The following is a 19,585-nucleotide window of genomic DNA, read 5'->3' on the forward strand; positions in this document are numbered from 1 at the left end:
AGGGAGAGAGCCCGACATCGAAGTCAAGCATGAGGACAGGAAGGGGTCATTTGTTTACCCATAAATGTTTAAAAAAAGATGCGGCGAGAAACTGATGAAAAAGACTCTTGCAACCATTGCTAAAGACACCCCCTCACTACAAGAAAGACATTGAGGGGCTGCAGCATGTCCAGAGAGGGAAACGAGGCTGGTGAAGGGTCTGGAGCACAAGTCTTAGCGGGAGCAGCTGAGGGACCTGGGGCTGTTTAGCCCGGAGAAGAGGAGGCTGAGGAGAGACCTCATCACTCTCTGCAGGTCCTGGAAAGGAGGTTCGAGCGAGGTGGATGCTGGCCTCTTCTCCCAGGTAAGAAGTGATAGGATGAGGAGAAATGGCCTCAAGCTACACCAGAGGAGGTTTAGATTGGATATCAGGAAAAATTTCTTCACTGACAGAGTGGCGAAGCCCTGGCAGAGGCTGCCCAGGGCAGTGGTGGAGTCTCCATTCCTGGAGGGGTTCAAAAACCATGTATCTGTGGCACTTGGTGACAGGGTTTAGCAGGCATGGTGGGGTGGGGCTGAGAGTTGGACTGGATGAGCTGAGAGGGTTTTTCCAGCCTTAACAATTTTCTGATCCTTTACTTTAGGTTTTACCTTTACAGAGGTTTTAGGGGCGGAGGAGGGCCCTGGGGCTGTTTAGCCTGGAGAAGAGGAGACTGAGGGGAGACCTCATTGCGCTCTGCAGCTCCCGGAGAGGAGGTTGGCGTGAGGTGGGTGCTGGGCTCTTCTCCCAAGTAACAAAGGATAGGATGAGAGGAAATGGCCTTAAGTGGTGCCAGGGGAGGTTTAGATTGGAAATTAGAAACAATTTCTTTGCTGACAGAGTGGTGAAGCCCTGGCAGAGGCTGCCCAGGGCGGTGGGGGAGTCTCCATCCCTAGAGGCATTCAAAAAATGTGTGGCCGTGGCATTTTGGCACAGGGTTTGGCAGGCACGGTGGGCTGGGCTGATGGTTGAACTGGATGAGCTGCGAGGTCTTTTCCAACCTCAATGATTCCATGACCTGCTCTTTAGCATGGAAGCTGGAAATGTCTCTGTGCCCCAGGTACACTTTGTTAAACATACTCTTAAAGATGGAGCCTTGCAATAAAATGCTCCCAAGAAACATCTTTTTCTATAAAAGCATCAGTCAATCACCTCAACCGTCTACAACAAAAATGTTGGGGAAGTGCCAGGCTTTGTCTATGTTTAGATAGCTGGAAAGGGGATCAGCTGATGCCCAGCTCTTCTCACATCAACGCTTTTCTTCCCCTCGTCAAATGAGGGAATGGATGGCTTGGCTGCCTCGCAACCGCAGACTTACTTATTCTTAGCTTTTCAGACTGGCAGACAGGAAAAATTAATCCCCATCCTGAGACAGCAGCAAAGACCACAGGAACCACTGCAACCCTCAGCATGTCCTGCAAGGGAAGGGAGAGACCTGGAAAAGAAGCCGGGAGTCAGGGCAGGACCAGCATGGATGGCACTGGTGGGCCATGGGGCTCCTCCGTCACCAGGACAGACTGGATTTTTCTTCCAGCTAGTGGTCAAACCAGCACTCTTTACTGCACTCTGTGCTCCATGAAATGTCTAGTCTGAGATGTATGTTGCCTTTCTGGCCACCACCTGACCCATGCCCATGTCCTACTCAACATCACCTTGGCCAAGGGTCATCACTTGGGACCTTCTCCAAGAAGGAAAAGCCAATCTCTTGCTGCCCATCCTGCCAAGGACTGTGCCTTGGTAGGATCAGAGACTGGGAATTATTGCTGATCACACTATGATGGAGAGCTCCTGTCAACAGCATGTGGTCCAGAACCTCATGAGAGGACAGCGGGACCTTGGGGGATGGAGGTGGGATATGCTGAAACCACCCAGGGATTCCAGGGAAGAGTGCAGAGCGGTGAAAGGGGAAACCCTCAGCAGTAATCACCTGAAACAGTGACATTCAAGGAAGTTTCCTGCCAGTTTATCCCATTGCTAGCATTGCAGGAATAGGAACCGCAGTCTGATTTCTTCACTGATCTCAGGTACAAGATGCTGAGGCCATCAGAGGTGTGAATCTGTCTGTCTGGAGGAAGGGGCTGCCCATCCTTCTTCCAGGTGAAGGTGTCCACTCTGCCTTCTGCCACCTCACAGAGCACCTCGCCAGTGCCCCGGGCCACGAGGACACTGCTCCAGAGCCGAGGGTGAGACACAGGCTCTGGAAAGAGGACAGGAACACCAGCACTTCCATCAGACCCAACCTGGAGCTTCTGTGCTGGAAATCTGAGCTGCAGTTGTCACTGCAGCATCTCAGAGTCTGCAATAGTATAACTGCAGGCGTCTTTTCCTTGGAAGCAGCACAGGGCTGCTCTGCTTTTCATAGAATGATGGAATGGTTTGGGTTGGAAGGGACCTCAAAGCCCATCCAGTCCCACCCCCTGCCATGGGCAGGGACACCTCCCACTGGATCAGGGGCTCCAAGCCCCATCCAACCTGGCCCTGAACACCTCCAGGGATGGGGCAGCACCACTGCTCTGGGCAACCTGGGCCAAATGACTCTCCACCCTCACAGCAAAACATTTCTTCCTAAGATCTCATCTCAATCTCCCCTTTTGCAGCTCAAAACCATTCCCTCTCATCCTGTCCCTTCACTCCCTGATCAAGAGCCCCTCCCCAGCTTTCCTGGAGGCCCTCTTGAGGTTTGGACTTTTTTTTTCTAGCTGAGGTATTGCTTTCACTGCATTTCAGTATTCCCAGGGCATTTTGAAATGTATCAGGAAATGGGGGGGAAAAAGAGAGTAGGTACACAGATCTCATTTAGATTTATATGTGGTGGAAAAGAGAAATGTGTGCTGAAGGGCTGTGGCGGTGTTGTGGCAGCAGCGATACCACAGCAGAGGAAGGGTAACACATTAGCGAATTGTCCGGAGTGATGTCGAGGAGAAAGTTTGTATTATTCCAAGCGTGCTCTTCTCTCTGTGACAGCAGCTGGTGCCTGCAGATTGTGGACTAGGATTCAGGATCAGCGGCGGGGCAGACGGTTTTAGTGAGTGCTCTATAAACCTACCCTGCTTGGCTTAGCTCCATCAGCCCTGTCAGGTCCCCATTGCAAAAGGTGTTAGAGGTAATCTCACTGGTAGCAGCAGATACCTGGCATCCCACCAGTCCCTCAATCCCTGCTCAGAGTAGAAAACAAGGGTGGAAATCGCCTTTCCAGAATGGAGCCCGTACCTCTGTCACCTCAGAATGTCTCCTTGGGCAGTACTATCAAATCTTCTCCACTGGGACAGGTTGGAAACCTCTTCCCAAAATCTCCCTGGGGATGTCTACATGCATAGCAGGTTCAAACCAACTCATTAGACCTAGCTCAAACCCCTTCCCCTGAGCCCTTTGCTTCATTGATGATCCATCTACAAATAACACCACTGCTCTGCCTGCATCCATCACCCTGCTCCTCCCTCCCATGCCCACCACTTACTGAGGACTTCCAGCAGGATTTTCATGCTCCCACTGTTTCGCACATTGACAGTCACTTTGTAGATGCCACTGTCGCTTTCCTGGACATCCTCCAGCAAGAGAGATCCATTAGATGGATGGAATATGGCTCGTCCTGTGTAGGGCGCGTGGATGGCTTGCTTGTGAGACCCCCTGTAGTACTGCAGGATGGTGTTGGAGCTGGTGCCATTGAGGAACTCCCATCGTGTGGAGTCAATGTGCGTGATGTTATCCGGCCCAGGAAGCAGCACTGAGGATCCCACAGCAGTGACTTTTCTCCTGAGGACTCCTGGCGCTCCTACAGCCTCTTGCAAAGACACCAGCAGCCCTGGATGGCAGGAGAGAGGAAGATGATCTGGGGAGATGGAGCAAGCCAGCATGGCTTGGGAGAGGCTTTGGTCCCCTCTGTGCCAAGGACACATATGGGGACCTGGACCACTTGGTCACTGCCTCTCACAAAGCCATTACCACTGCCTGTCATGCTCCCAGGCAGCAAGACATCCCAGCCAGAGCTGAGAAAGGTGCCTAAATAGAGCACAGGGTGCTTGGGGGTGTCCACCAGCAGGGCTGTGAGCTTTATCTACTCCAGTTTTGTGTGCATTTGGGTGGCATTTCCAGAAGGGACCTCCTAATCCTCACATAATTTCCGTGGCTCATTCCTATTTCCTGGTCTTGTTTGGGGTGAAAGTGTCCACTCATTCACAGTGGAGAGGGATGCAGTTGTCTCTCCAAAACACATGGCAGTTTCTGGGCTTGGCATGACTTGGGCCCTAATAGCCACTTGAGGACTTCAAGAGGAGCTGCTGCGGGTAGGTCACAGCACCCAGGGTCCCACCCAAAAAAGAGCTTTGTAGGAAAGCCAGGCAGAAATCACTACATTAGCTCTATCTTATCAAGTGGATCCTTAATACAAAGAATCATAGAATCACAGAACCATAGAATGTTTTGTGTTGGGAGGGACCTCAAAGCCCATTTAGTTCCACCCCCTGCCATGGGCAGGGACACCTCCCACTGGATCAGGGGATCAAAGCCCCATCCAACCTGGCCTTGAACCCCTCCAGGGATGGGGCAGCCACCACTGCTCTGGGCACCCTGGGCCAGGGCCTTCCCATCAACACAGCAAAACATTTCTTTCTATGATCTCATCTCAATCTCCCCTTTTGCAGCTGAAAACCGTCCCCCTCATCCTCTCCCTGCACTCCCTGATCCAGAGCCCCTCCCCAGCTTTCCTGGAGTCCCTTTCAGCACTGGAAGCTTCTCTAAGTTCTCCCCACAGCCTTCTCTTCTCCAGGCTGAACAACCCCAACTCTCTCAGCCTGGCCTCATACAGGAGGTGCTCCAGCCCTTGGATCATCTTTGTGGCCTCCTCTGGACTCACTCCAACAGCTCTAAAAGTGTGAGTTTAAAACATGAGCCATCCCTAGACAGAGGAAATGAAGGAAATAATGTTTATCTACCCAGACAGAGGTCCAGTTTATTGCTGGTAGCAATCCTAGTGCTGCTAAGAAGCTGCTCTGAAGGAGGCACCACGATTTCTGCTAAAGGCCCTCTTCTCCTCCTCAAAGCTGTCAGTTGAGCCCTTGCAAGCGAGTGTCAGGGCTGAAACTCTCCCAGACAGGGAGTGGCGGCAGCGATCCCAGTTTGTCCCCACGCAGCCACCACTGTGCAACCGCAGCCATGCTTCCCAACAAAAGAGATGGCATAAACAGCCCTTTCCAGCCGCCGCTGGCCGCTCACCCCGCCGCCCGCAGCGAGGCTGAGGGTTGCTGTGCAGGCCGGACGCTCTGAGCACAGAGCCACGAGCTGCACAGGCTGTGTTTGCTCTTCTCTCTCCATCGTATCTCGGTTCCAGCTCTGATAAGCAGATATTCGTGTGTTTACACTGCCGCCTGCTGTCTCTGCAAACAATCCTGCAGCCTATCTCTTGTCCTCTGTCCGGTGATCGCTCTGAGCAATTTTGCAGCACAAACGGAAAAGAAAATAGGCATAACAATTCAAGTATATCAAGCACATCTGATGGTTTTCATTTCTCACTCCCACCACCTCGAGAAACAGCCATCGGGTTTTATTTTTGAGCCTTCATCCCCTACAAACTCTGGGATGTGCAGGAAGAGGAAACCATCTTATGACTGAAAATCCCCTTGCCTTAGAAGAACTCTGCAACTGCCTGAAGGGAGGTTGGAGCCAGGTGAGTGCTGGGCTCGTCTCCCAAGCAAGAAGTGGTAGGATGAGAGCCTCAAGTTGCGCCACATGGGAGGTTCAGGTTGGATATCAGGAAAAATTTCTTCCCTGAAAGGGTTCTCAGACATTGAATGTCTGGCCAGGGCAGTGGTGGAGTCCCCATACCTGAAGGGGTTTAAAAGATGGGCAGATGAGGCGCTCAGGGATCTGGTTTAGTGGTGGACAGAGATGGCTGGGCTTGATGGTCTCAAAGGTCTTTTCCAACCAAATGATTCTATGATTCTATGAACACTGTTCATACAGACCAGGTGATACTACTAGCAGAAAGTAAGACAGAACACTTCATCACAGGCACCTTTTTACAACTACAACATCCAAAGCTTATTCTATTGATACTCAGAGCTCATTAACACCAAGGCATCTGAAAATCTAGGACTATTGCGATGGGTTTGTTTTCTATTTCAGGAGCTCTCCTTGAAAATCTTTGTACACTTGTGCTTTAATGCAGCCAGTGCATCTATAAGGACCACAACAAAGCTGCTCACATGAGGATAACTGCAATAAAGTTGGTGTTATTACACACAGTAATGTATGATTATATACAATAATGAATTATTACACACAGTAATGAGCCCCAGTATAAAGCTCTGCCATAGACTTCAGCTTTGCACCATACCTGGCTCCTGAGCTGCTTCTACCTCCTCTGTGTTTGGACAGCAAGGCAGAGACACCTTTACCCTTCAGGTTAAGCATTTTGCCCCGTCTGAAAAGTCTGACTGCATGCACGGATAACTGCATCACTCGAGTGAAGCCTCAGGCTCTCCATGGCAAAGATCTGCCAGACGGCAGCAGTATCTCACCCAGCCTGGGGACAATTTACCTGCAAGAAGCATCCAACTGGTCCCCAGCAGCTCTGCGGGATGGCACGTCAGCATCTCTCAAGGAAAAATGCCTCCAAAATTACCCTGGTTTTAAAACCACCCCTTGATAGTCCACCCTGTGAGAAGAATAACAGGTCAGGCTGTACCATGGGAGTTTTTGCAGTCTTAGAGACTGGATTTGCAATGCTCATACAGGCGGTGTTGTGAATAGTCCCAGTCTGGACTGGCTCTGACCTCACTGTTCTGCTGATGCTCCTCTCCTTCCTCACTGCCTCCTCTCCTGCCCCTCTGGTGGGGACCCTTCCCAGTGGCCGCTCCCCAGTGCTGTGCACAGGTTGTGTGGGAAGCAGAGCTCCCTGGTCCCTCAGCCTCTCTGCCAGGGCATGGCAGAGGGATCCCAAAGGGACCTTCTGCAGCCCCATGGGTGCCGAGGGACAGCCCTGCAACACACTCCAGAAGTGGCTCCGTTGCAAGAAACACTGACCTTGATTATCAGGCCAAACCAGGGAGAACCTCACACCTGAATCCAATCCTAACAGGGGTTTCCTGTTTCAGTTCTTACAACACTATAAATCACAGGGATGTCCCGGATCTTTCCCATGACCTAAGGCCGGAGATCTATCCCTGCTCCTTTCTTACAGCTCAGTCATCTTCCATCCTGCCCCTGGGGAGAGGAGCCCAGCTCCATGAGCAGAGCAGATGTTCAACTCATCCTCCAGCCTGTTTCTACTGGTGGCCAGGGGCTCAGGAAGGCTCTGAAACATTTGTCCCCCTGTGAGTAGTTTTTCCTCCACTAACCTGACCATAGAATCATAGAACAGTTTGGGTTGGAAGGGACCTCAAAGCCCATCCAGTTCCAACCCCCTGCCATGGGTAGAGACACCTTCCACTGGATCAGGTCCATGTCCCACAGGGAATTTCAGCTGAAGGGAGAGATGTGCCTGGGATCAGAGGACCGAGTTTCATGATCTGCACTGAGGAGCAGAGGGAACAGAGACTTGGGAAGGTTTGAACTCTGGGGAAAGCTTTCCTGCCCTGGTGAGCACAGCTGGCCCTGTCTGACTTCCAGGGATCACCGAGGCTGGAGTGAGATGGATGCTGGGACAGGACAGCTGCATGTAAAACATAAAGAAAGGGTGGGTGGAAGCAGATGTCATTGGGTTTGGAGCACCAACACGGTGATACCGGTTGGCTCCATCAGCCCTATCTTCCTCCAGCAGCAGGGGGCAGAGACTGGGATGGCCAAAATACACTGCCTTGTAGAGCACCAGCCAGCTATATCCCCCTCCCTTGTCTGCATCACTGACAGGATAAGGGGTCCTCGTTTCCAGCTTGGATACCGGCATCCAAAGTGACAGGGACCGATCAACAGGGCTGAAACAAAATCAGTGCCCCATGGTTGACCCTTATCACATTGCTCTGTGCACTGTATAATTGTAACGTCTTGCATCAGTAGAATTGCGCTGTGCTGCTGTGACTGTATCTTCTTCAGCACACGCAGGATATGCGTGCACCGCCTGGGGCTGATGGGCACGGTGAGACCCCTCTCTGCCTCTTGGGAGCTGCTGTGCCCTTTGGAGGGGCCGTGGCTGTGGTTGGATGGCCATAGTTTGCCACCCCGTTTGATGAGCAGTGCCATGGGACCAGCCCAGACTGGGCTGCTTCATTGCTCTGGGCTGTTGGGAGAGGACAGGAGGTGGGGAGAGGCTGGGCTGGAAAGAGCCCAGGAGAGGAAAGCACCAGTGTGGAGTTGGGCTGGGAGTGTGCAGAGTGAGGGCACCTAGCAGGTGCTCACGGTGCAGAGCCAGGTGCGATGGTGAAGGAAGGAAGGACCAACGGGGCGAAAGAGACGGACCCGGTCCGTGCTGTGTTCCTTGGAGACTGTGAGAAAGCTGCCCCAGGGAGATCATCCCAGATGAGCCCCACACCCCAGCCATTTCCATATCTGGCTGAATATCCTGAGCCTGAAGAGGGACTTTTACTGCATGGTCACCTCTGTCCTCCTCCTTTGCTCACTGATACCCAGCTCTACCACCATTATCAACAAAAAGGGAACCCGTTTCCTACTGACGTTTCTCGCACACCAGTCCCACAGCTCTCGCCACTGCTGGTCTCTCAGCCAAGCCCTTTCTCACACAGCTCCGAACACATCAGGGGTTCTTGGTCTTGGCTCATCAAACATGGAGAAGGTCCCTGGATTGGCCCCTCAGACACCCAATCACAGAAACATTAAGGCTGGAAAAGCCTCTGGATTTCCCCAGCCGCAGCCCAGTGCCGTGCACGGAACATCCCAAAGTGTCAACTATGCTCGGTCTGGAACCCCCAGGGGTGGGGAATCCCCTGTGCCCTGGAGCCTCTGCCAGGGCTTCACCGCTCTCACACAAAGGCATTTTCCCTCATGTCCAACCCAAACCTCCTGTGGCACAGCTCAAGGCCCTCTCCTCTCATCCACTGACACTGAAAACACCACAAATCCAGCTCTGAGACTTGTGTTGGAGGTTTAGAAAGCGAGCATACTTGGCCAGGGCTGGGCACAACAGATGATCTCCAGTGATCTCCACCAATCACGGGCAGCGAGGCAAAGGCTGGGACAGAATCTATTTCCCAATTCCATGCCTATGGATCAATTTTCCTAGAAATCTTATGCCTGTTCTGTTACTTCCCAAGGTCCGATTTTAATGTTGTCATGAACTTCACAACACAATTTCTGCTATGTCCATCAGAACAGGGAAAGAAAGCCTTGCTCAGAGGTGATGTGTGGATTAGAAAAATGCCCGCCCCGTGGCTCCGTTTGCCCCAAATATTCAGTCTGCAGAGGTTCCCTGAGGCAGAAGAGCCTTCAACAGCACAATGCACCTGTTGGGGTTTGCCCTGCTGAAGAACACAACCCCAGCATGCGCTGGCTTCTAGTGTATCTATTTTTGGAAAACTGTTAAAGAGGAGACACCTATGAGAAGCCAATCTGATATTGATTTGTAAAGAAGAAAGACAGGTAGTTAGGATCAGTTAAACTCAATTTTTTATTCCATTAAATAATGGAACACATATAAAGAAATTATAACTATCTTGTGGATAGCAGGACTGCAAACAGAATATGTCTATAAAGAATATGAGTTAAACCTCAGGGAACTTGGGAAGGTTGTTTTTTTCTTTTTACAAAGTTACTCAATAAAATGATAGAACCAGTGTGATGTGATGTGTAAAGCTTGAAAACAGTCCTGAGGAGCATTTCAGAACACGTGAAAAGTTTTTGTGATATTTTAAGAGAAGTACTGCATTTGCTGTAGGGAAATAACCCTCAATTACTGTGAGAGTAGATTACATGACTCAATTGCAGGTGTTCTTCTATGAAAGAAAATGTTATGTATTAAGGAATTAACTGAACTCCCTTTGCAATCAATGGGAAAACTCCAGATGGAACAGACTCAAATAATCTCCTCTCAGTCTTCTGGTAAAACACTCTTTAAGTAACATATACTCCATTTTAAAACAGATTTGAGAATTGTGTTTTCATTTAAATTAAAAAATAAAAATAGCTGCAATAGTTTTTATTGGTATGCATAGTGTTGTGTCCAAACACTGGGAATGAGATTTCAGGGACAGCATTAAGAGGAACTTCCAAAAACTGACTTCAAGTAATTTGCTCCCATGCAAGTAAGAACCAATTAAAGAGGATTAACTGTTTTTTCTCCAGTTCATAGCCACAACCTATTCCTTCCCTCAATAAGTAGTTAGTTAACCCAGCCTTCATCAGAAAAATAGAAAACAATATTCCTCCAGAGTTAAGAAATGGAACAGGCTGCCCAGGGAGGGGGTTGAGTCGCCTTCCCTGGAGGTGTTTAAGGAACGGGTGGATGAAGTGCTTAGGGACATGGTTTAGGGAGTGTTAGGAATGGTTGGACTCGATGATCCAGTGGGTCCTTTCCAACCTGGTGATTCTATGATTCCATGAAAACCATGTTGAGAATAATTCATACTTCAGTGAAGTCATTAGAACACTTTCCAGTAACACTGGATTCTATATAAAATCTATAGGAAATCTAAAAAGGCTAAACCCAATTCTTCACTAAAAGTAATAGAAGATCCTTCTTTATAAATGCATGTAGGCAGAATAAAAATCTCCTGTTTAAATTTTAACATCACGTGTATAGAAGGACAGCTGGTGTCTTGAGGTTGGGCACACAAACACATTTTCAGTTTCAACATATATCTGTGTAGAAACATTTTATATTAACGAAGGCCACGATGCCCTTGAAGTACCACGAACAGTGCGGTAAGAGGAAACAACAGACAGCAACAGTAAGCTATGCCTGTATGCCCAGAAGCTGAGAGGGAGGTGTAAGCTAGAAAAGTAAAAATCACGATAACTTAGGGGAAAAGCATGTAAAATATGCAAAACTAATTAACCAAGTAAGCATTTGATCTAGGAGTGGGCAGTAGCAACCAACCAATAGTAGTATAAACTTATATGCGTGAACAGTTGTTTGTAACCAATCAACTGATGCCCAGTTTTAGATGCAACATAACATCGTGTATATAAGGCACTCATGAAGAACAATAAAGCTCTTCGATCCAAGATATTGGAGTCCGTGTAATTAATCTCCTCATATCTGCAAATCTCTGTCTATTTTCCCTTATTGGTTACACGGTTGAGTATTTTGGACACAGAAAACTAAAGGTCTGTTCATTTATTTGTTATCTTTAAAATATACTATAATATTAACATAGCTGATACTCTGATTAACTCATGTTCAGGATTTCAGCAATGTAATCACTAGATCTGTAGTTCTTCCTGAAAATCTAAGAAACCTGCCCTTGTCAAGGGGCTCAGTATTTGCAGATAATAAATTGTCAATACATGGTTATTGATAGATACATCAATCTAAATCTCACTTCCGTGGCTGAAGGAAGTTTAAAGAACACAGCAAATCTAGAAATCCAAGAAAACAATAAGGTACTCTCAAGTCTGAGTTCAGTGGGTAGGCGCGAAGGGCAGAGGGGTGGATGGAATTAGTCCTCTGTGGAAATCCTACAGCATTACATGCTACTCCGAGACATGCGTGCGTGTATTTGTGCTACTGACAGCCTTCTTACGCTGTCACTCTTTTAAAATGACTTGTCTCTACACACCAGTGTTCTCATCAGTCCATATTGTTAATTTTTTATTTCTCAATCAATAATTCATGGAGGTTAGTGTGACATTGCTACAAATATCCTCACAGACAAGCAATGTAAATAATGGATACGACTCCAGAAATATCAACCAGCCTTGTATTGTTCTGGGAAACTTAAATCATGTCTGTCTGAACTCACATAACTAGTAAACAAGTAGGCTTCTCTCTGCACTGCAATAAATCCCTCATCTTTCAAGAAAATTAAGGATGTCATTAAAACAACTGTAGTTTTGGTAAGTGCACACAGTTTTTGAACTGTGACAAAGCTTCCAAAGATGTACTGAATTCAACTATCTTTTTCTCTTTTAAAAAAAACTCCCAAATTTTAAAATGCTATCAAATTTCCAGTAGCTGTAGTGAAATGTAACACATAGCTAATGCATTTCATACCACGTTGTAGTAAACTACTTATCCTTCTTCTATGTTTCTCCTAATTTCTGTCGTTTATTTAAAAGTCCTATAATGAACAGCTATGATTGAGGACCTATTTGTTCCTCCGATTTTCCATTTAACCTCAATGACTCTAGCCTCTCTTAGTTCCTTTGGCACTGAAGAGTATTTTTACAGTATTACCAAGACAACATATTTTCTACATTTCCACTAATTAATTTTCTATGACTCTTTCAGCCTTAAAAGAAAAACCACATTTCTGCCTGAAAAATGAATTATATTTTCTCCAGTTCCTCACAAATTTACATTCTGGCCTCATCTGTGCCACACATTCTTTATGGATAATGAGCAAGGCATCTTCACTTAGCTGTCACTGTAGAAGTGAAATGTTTACAGTGTACGCTTTGGAGATTCTGGAAGCTTAGGTTCTAAGAATACTTTCTTATTCATGACAGTAAGCATTGCCCTAAATTTCTCTTACACATTAACAGAAAAGGAGTGATTTGAAAAATTCTTGAACTTTGTTCACCCCTACTAATGTTGTTCGAAGAAATGTTAGTTTAGGTACATCACACTGATGACATGTTTCATGAGATGTGACAAAAACTATTAGCCACCCTAATGTCTTGCAGAACTGCTTGGGAAATTGCAAATATCCCTTAATTAATGAAGAGATAAATATCTTCATTATGAAGCTTAGAAGAAAATAGCCATCATATAACTTTTAAACTTCTTTTTCCAACACATTTATTCTGCAACATTTTGGGGATACACTATTGACATTAAACAAGAAACCTCAGGCCTGGATCTCTTGCCAGTTTTGAGCAGGAGACCACTAACTAATGAAAAATATTTTTCTTTAATTAAGTCTCTGAAATCATTCCTTAAAGTACATAAGCACGTATCTGTTGCAAAGATTATTTGAAGATCTCCTTTATGTTCACATTCTCAGACTTATAATGACACGCTTAAGCCTGCATAACCTAATCGCATAGTTTGAATAAATCTTTGAAATGTAACCAAAAGAATCTCAGACAAGATCGTCCTTCATTGAAGTCATAATGTAACATGTAGACACATGTAGACACAGTTTGAAGGTTATTGCTGTCAAGTTTTGAACTTCTGCTATAAAAGACATAAAAAAAATGATAGATTCTTCTGACCAGAAGGAGAAAAGCACCTGCAATACAGCCTTCTGCAAATCCTTCATTCCCAAGCTTAGCTCTTCAATTAATCTCTGCATACTTGAACTTACTGGGATTGTTTTCTGTAATCAAAAAAAATTCCAGGTGTAATTATTAACACAGTCTTTAATTAAATAGATTAGATCATTTGGACACATTCTAAAGAAAAGTCAGTTATTGAACACTCATGATTCAAATATTTCCAATGCCTTTTCCAGTTCTGACTTAGAAAAATATGGATTGATTCTCACATTTTTTCTGGATTTCTTTTGCTCCTGTAACAATACCATTACATGAACAAACCTGTAAGAACTCCCATTTTAGAGAAAAATTTGCAGATGTACACATTCCCATAAAAAATTAGTCAGAAATTTTATTCCCTAGAGTTACTATTGCTAAATGAATTTTAAAAATACATTTAAATATACGTATTCACTATATTATTACTCTAAAGTGACCATTGGAGCTAATGACATTTTGTTGAATGCAGCAACATTTACCATCGTAGGTATGCTGGTAGAGTAACTTGTTTGACATTTCAACAGTTTTATTACTTGTATTATTTCCCCTAGAAAATGGTATCAGGAAAAATACAGTTTTGCTGTATAAAACAGCAAATGGAGCCGGCAGAACAGCAAACCCAGCAAACCTATGCCTTCTCAGGCACATATGAAAATCCCAATTTGAAGTCATTATCAAACAGGTAATGATAACAACCTGTGATTCATTCAGTGACATCTTTAGTGTTTTCCCCATCTTAACAGTAAATGAAATAATTTTAAAACTCTCTCTTGCTAATGATATAATACCACCACCTTTTAAAATTTCCATATTAACTTGTTGCAAGTGAATCTCATGTAGCTGAACTGGTAATTTTGCATATACAATCTCTGAATTCCAGTATTGTCTCCGATATCAATGAGTTTGCTCTTTCACACGTGGAACAGTGAACGGAAAAGTACTTTCAGAATAACACCATCTAAGGGCCAGAGAAAGAACTCCATGCTGTGGCAACCTCTAAACTTCTAGAGGTTATATACAATGCAACTAATCATCATCCAAGCAAAAAAAAGCTAGATTTTCCAATGAGCAACAGAAAACACTACTTAGAACTTCTTTTTGTAAACATTAATGAACCTTTCCTGTTGTGGAACACAATTCAGAGTAATTATAGCAACAGTCAGGAGGCAAATTATTATCGGAGATTCCTGAACAATTGCGTTAGATCTTCAGCAGAACTGTTAAGGACCCTGAAGATACCACAAAATCAAAGCAAGCGAGCAACTAGCAGGAGATCCAGTCAAGCTAAAGAGGTTATGCAAGGCAATCAATCATTATCTTTAGAGGTCTGTATTCCCTATTTGTAAATAACAGATATGCCAGATATCTTCAATCTAATGCAAAGAAACCAGGCAGTCCATTTTTTTTACCACTCAAGTAAGTCCAAAATCAAAAGAAAAAAGTGTATGTTTCAATTCTAATTTTAATTGGACGTTCAGACTCCCATGTGTGTGGCAAAGTTGGCAGATTTCTACATCGTGTTATAATTAAGATCCATGTATCTCACCCCTGAAATTTAGCTTCTCTCCTTTGACTGTCTGTTGAAAACATGAGGAAAAATTAATGGCCACTCTCACACTGCCACAGCTTACAGTCCAAGAAAGAAGTGAGGCATTCTCTGTTTTCTCTCAACTGAGAATTTTCTATAGAAAAATGTGGGATAAATAACTTCTGCAGGAAACCTATCTGAATTCTGCCTACATCTAGAGCATAATAATAATAATAAAAAAAAAAAAGCAAAACCCGAAACTCCACAACCTTCCCTACCTGGGAAAAGGAAAAAAAAAGATGTATTTCCTAGAAAGTATTATACAACTGAATTATTTTTTACTGCTGTGTATGCTACAGAAAACCTATTGTCACAGAAACACTTCATGTTTTCTCCACAGTTGTTTTTGTGTGCAAAGAGAATTCAAAATAATTAAAGCATTTTCCTTGATTCAGAATCAGTCTTGAAACCACAGTCACCTCATGGCATCATTAAGAAATTCTGTACTGGAGTAACTATGCTCATATGATGAGGGAAATCTGTTATAACAAAGTACCTAAACTAAGCGGTAAAGTTACAGGCTTCCATGAGTAACTTGGAGAACTGAAGAATTAAACAATATGTTTTTTTCTGCCATCAGCCTTGTATTAGCTTTCCTCTTAATGCTGTCAATTATCCTCTTTTCATCTGTGGAGTTTGCACCATTTTCAACAGTTGCACTCGCATACCAATGAGTTGTCACACAGCTATTCTAATTAGCTGGCAGAGGCGGTTGTGCGATCTCCTACACGCTTTCTGTTTCTCTCCATGAATCTCTCCTGACTTTGCAAGTACAGGCTGAACAGAACTTAATATGAAAGTGCAGATTCAGCAGCAGAAGCCTGAAAACGAAAGAGGGATTATGCAAACCCATTTTACTTTCGTCTTCCAGAAGACCAAAATCTATCCATTTGTTCTCCTTATGTATTTCACGGTTTACTATTGTCTGCATGTCCTCTTTGCTCTGGTCTCCTGACACAGTCTCCTGCCCTTCTACTTCCCAAAGCTGGCTTTCCAGAGTATTTAAGTTAATCAGTGCGCACAGCCTGGAAGCTGTAGTTGCTGGTAACTACCTTTATCTTAAGTGGCAGCGGTATCTACTGGTCAGACAGACAGTTGAAGTTGGTAACTGCTTTAGCAGTCCAATTTGGGTCCTCTTCCATGCTTGTCAAACATGTCATTTTGGGAAATTCATTTCTTTTCATGCATTTGCTTTTCACAAACTGGCTAGAAAATAAGGAAATTATATACTTCTGCCAGGGTTCATTAGCACTGTTCTGCTTTTTCAATTATTTACCTATAACTTAGTGGCGACCTCAGAAAGTAGTTTTTGAGCACCAATATGGAAAATGAGCTCCGCCATCCTCGTCACACACTCTGCGTCATTAGTCTTCACAAGTAATTTAGAACAACACTCGAAACAGCACGTGCACATTCATAATTCAAGAAGAATAAGAAACAGTACAGCATCAAAATATATATGTTCATAGAAACTCTTCTCTAAAACAGCTGAATAGAAAGGTCATTTTACGACAGAATAATGTTTAATTTTGGGGGAATCACTGTAGGTAAAGGGGAAAGAAATGAACTATTTGATTTGGGAAGAAATTGCTTAGACAGAAGGTGTTTCAAATTATAATAAAAAATTAATTGGGAAAAGGAACCAGCCAAAGGACAAACATCTGTGACAGAAGGATGTGAAAAGAGAAACAAATCCTATGTATGACAGTTAATTTCAGTTAAGACCAGAATCTTAACTGGGCTACGTTTGGAGTAGTCTGTAAACACTTTGGGGAAAGAAGAAAACTCATTGATTTCAGTGTGAACGGTTGCAGCATCAACAAGTAAATTACTGGAAAACCAAACCAAGCCAAAGACAGTGAAAATAACAGATTCCAACAAAACCACACAAACGGGTGGTAACAAGCAGTAGTAAAGGGAAATTACAGTGATGAACATATCAAGAGTTGTTCAAGTCCAGGTTGGATGGGGCTTTGAGCAACTTGGTCCAGTGGGAGGTGTCCCTGCCCATGGCTTTAAGGTCCCTTCCCACCCAATCCATTCTATGACGATTCTGTGATACCTAAACAAGGCTGCAGCATGAGATGCCCCCAGCAGGCCCAGAAGTGCAGAGAAGTGAGGTGACGGCCTTCAAAGGACAAAGCACTCAAACCTAGGAAGTCTTCCTTGGGCCCTCCATTTCCTTTCTCTCCCACTGAAGAGTAAAATCTAGCAGAGTACGTGGTAAATATAAAATGCACTGTGGGAGTTTACATCCTGGAGTTGATTAAATGAGTCTTAAAGCATATTTTGTTCAGTGGACGTTGCAGAGAAAAGCGGCAGCAAGATGTAAAAAACATTGCAGTCCTCTTAATCGAGGCAGTTACTGAAACAAATCTCTCAACCTGTTTTCTGTTTAATTCATCAGCTGAGTTGAAGTTTGCTTGTGAGCAGTCTGTTAAATATACAAATCAATTACGTGACTCTGCCTTGCCATATAAACTGTTTTTATTAGCGCTATCTGGATAATCAAAGTTAAAATTCTCTCTGCAAATATTCTGAAATAATTATTGAACACTTGCTGCCAGCGTGCTCGCTCAATACCAGTGAACTCATCTGCTAGAGTATTTGTGAAAAGCAAACACAAAGCAGGTGCAAATGAACTCTGATCAAATTTGTTCAAAAGTTCAAGCAAACACTAATACTAGAAGGTGGGAAGAAACGTATTTTTTATATTTGGCTAACTGTAATTGCAAGTTTTCTCCAGGCAAACCAGGAGAGTTAAGCAAAAGACAAAAGGTATGGCAGCAGGCTGTAGTAAAGTAACTGCTGCTAAAGAAAAAAAAGAATAAAGTTCTAGTGGCAACATGGAAATAGAATTAATAATGTAATGGTACTATAATGCCAAAACTACAAAAAAAGGAAATCTGGAGCAAATAACTGTTGTAAAAACATAGTAAGCAGAACTAAATTTCTAATAAAATTATGTTAATAATAGGATTCAACCATAATTTAAGTACTAAACTTAGCCATTGAACAACAAGTCTCAGAACATGAATTTGTTTTGAGCAGAAACATAAAAGGATTCTGGGTAAAGTAGATACTATTCTGGTCTGGGTTGGGTCCCATACAGCAGCTGATAGCAGTTACACTTCTAAGATCTATTCCAAAATTTTCTAGGGTTTTCATAATAGGTGTAAAAATGTATATCACTTTAGATTATTGTCATTTCAATTGCATTCCAGTTTGACAAATATGGGGCTTTTTGCAAACATCATCACTAAACCCCAAATGAATTACTTTCAACATAAAGGAATAAAAAACAAGAGACTACAAATGATCAAGAGTGCTTGGTTTGGAGCTCGCAGAGAGAACGTGAGGAAAAAAAGCTGCTTTACCCTGGAACACTTCCAGAATGATAAGCAACCCTATCTAAGGAACAGAGTTAGCTCCTGATTGCCAGCTTATGCAAATGACAAAAGAAGCCAAAGAATTAAGGGTAAAAGAGTGAAAATTATTTCCAGAAGAGATGACTACCTGTACTTGAGAAGAGGAATACTTTACTAAGAATAAAACACTTTTCGCCATGGACAAATTTCCAATATCTTCCTTATGGGGCCTATGTGTTTAACTTTATTTTAGCAATAAAGGATTTGACTTAATCTTTATAAAGGCTGTTTAAATATTCTCCAGTACTAAGATATCTTTTACTGACGTGGGACCTGCTTTTTTTTAACTATTATATTTGACTGAAAATACATTTCAGCTAGATTCTTAACAATCCAATTGCTGTTTCCAAAGAATTCGCAGATATACAGAGATGAACAGATTTGTCAGAGGCAACAGTATCTCCATTGCCTTCTAGAACAGGTTGAGTCTTTTGAGCATATTGGTTAACGCAGGCATGCTACCCCCACGTAACAGTCACGATACGTGCTTGGACAGAGAGTTAGTCAACAAACTAGACTGAACAAAAAAAAAACCTTGAGGTAGTAAAATTCAATGAAAAGCCTTCACAGTAAGTTAATAGAATGAGTAGTGTCTTCACGTGGGCATTACGTTACAAGAGTTTCCAGTCAGGTCAGCACACAGCACTTTCATTACAGAACACTACACACTTTTTTTGGGGGAAAGAAGGACGAAGGGGAGTCCTTGCTGAACACAGTGAATATCCCTCCTCAGCAGCACGTGTATCTTGCTACCATCTTGATGAGATGAAAAATATGGAAAAAAAAAAACCTGCTGGTGCTGTCAAATTTTCAAATCAAATGAATACTTTCTTCAGTAAATGGATGGATTTTACTCAATGGTGACTTTCAGAAAATATCCACTGAACTTTTGCAATCCGTTTTATTTTTCTTTTAGCCACTACTTAAAAGCTTAAAAAAGATTTTAAAAAGAATTTGAGACCAGAGCACTAAAATTTAGCTAGACCTTCCTTATTAAATGAAGGAATATCTCCATTAATTAGGTCTTCCCCTAAATGCTTTTTGGCTCTCATTAGAAACAAAGTGTTATGCCAATATACCTTGTGTTGCAAATGTCTTGCAATTCCTGCTAATCAAATTAAACTCAATTCTCAGCAAATAAACTCTCATTGCAGTTAATGGAAAGCAAGGAACAGCACTGCTTTGTCAGAATGGGGTCATTACCGCAAGTTCCTAATTGCAAGTACCTTAATGCATAACGTAAAG

General features: G+C 43.9%; 2 protein-coding genes across 3 annotated transcripts in view; one reads left to right on the plus strand and one right to left on the minus strand.

Annotated features, from left to right (window-relative positions):
• Window positions 1–6,540, plus strand: part of LOC128853108 (carcinoembryonic antigen-related cell adhesion molecule 2-like) — a 55,091-nt gene extending 48,551 nt beyond the window's left edge. The window contains exon 5 of the mRNA XM_054075160.1: window positions 6,140–6,540. Coding sequence (XP_053931135.1) covers window positions 6,140–6,177 — 38 coding nt within the window. The 3' untranslated portion in view covers window positions 6,178–6,540. The remainder of the gene's footprint in view (window positions 1–6,139) is intronic.
• Window positions 2,602–19,585, minus strand: part of LOC128853109 (uncharacterized) — a 40,158-nt gene continuing 23,174 nt past the window's right edge. For both annotated transcript variants that reach the window (XM_054075162.1, XM_054075163.1), the window contains exon 3: window positions 2,602–3,821. In XM_054075162.1, the coding sequence (XP_053931137.1) occupies window positions 3,442–3,821 (380 nt within the window). In that variant the 3' untranslated portion in view covers window positions 2,602–3,441. The remainder of the gene's footprint in view (window positions 3,822–19,585) is intronic.

This window comes from Cuculus canorus, chromosome 10 (genome assembly GCF_017976375.1).
Source record: "Cuculus canorus isolate bCucCan1 chromosome 10, bCucCan1.pri, whole genome shotgun sequence".
NCBI classification, from domain to species: Eukaryota; Metazoa; Chordata; class Aves; order Cuculiformes; family Cuculidae; genus Cuculus; species Cuculus canorus.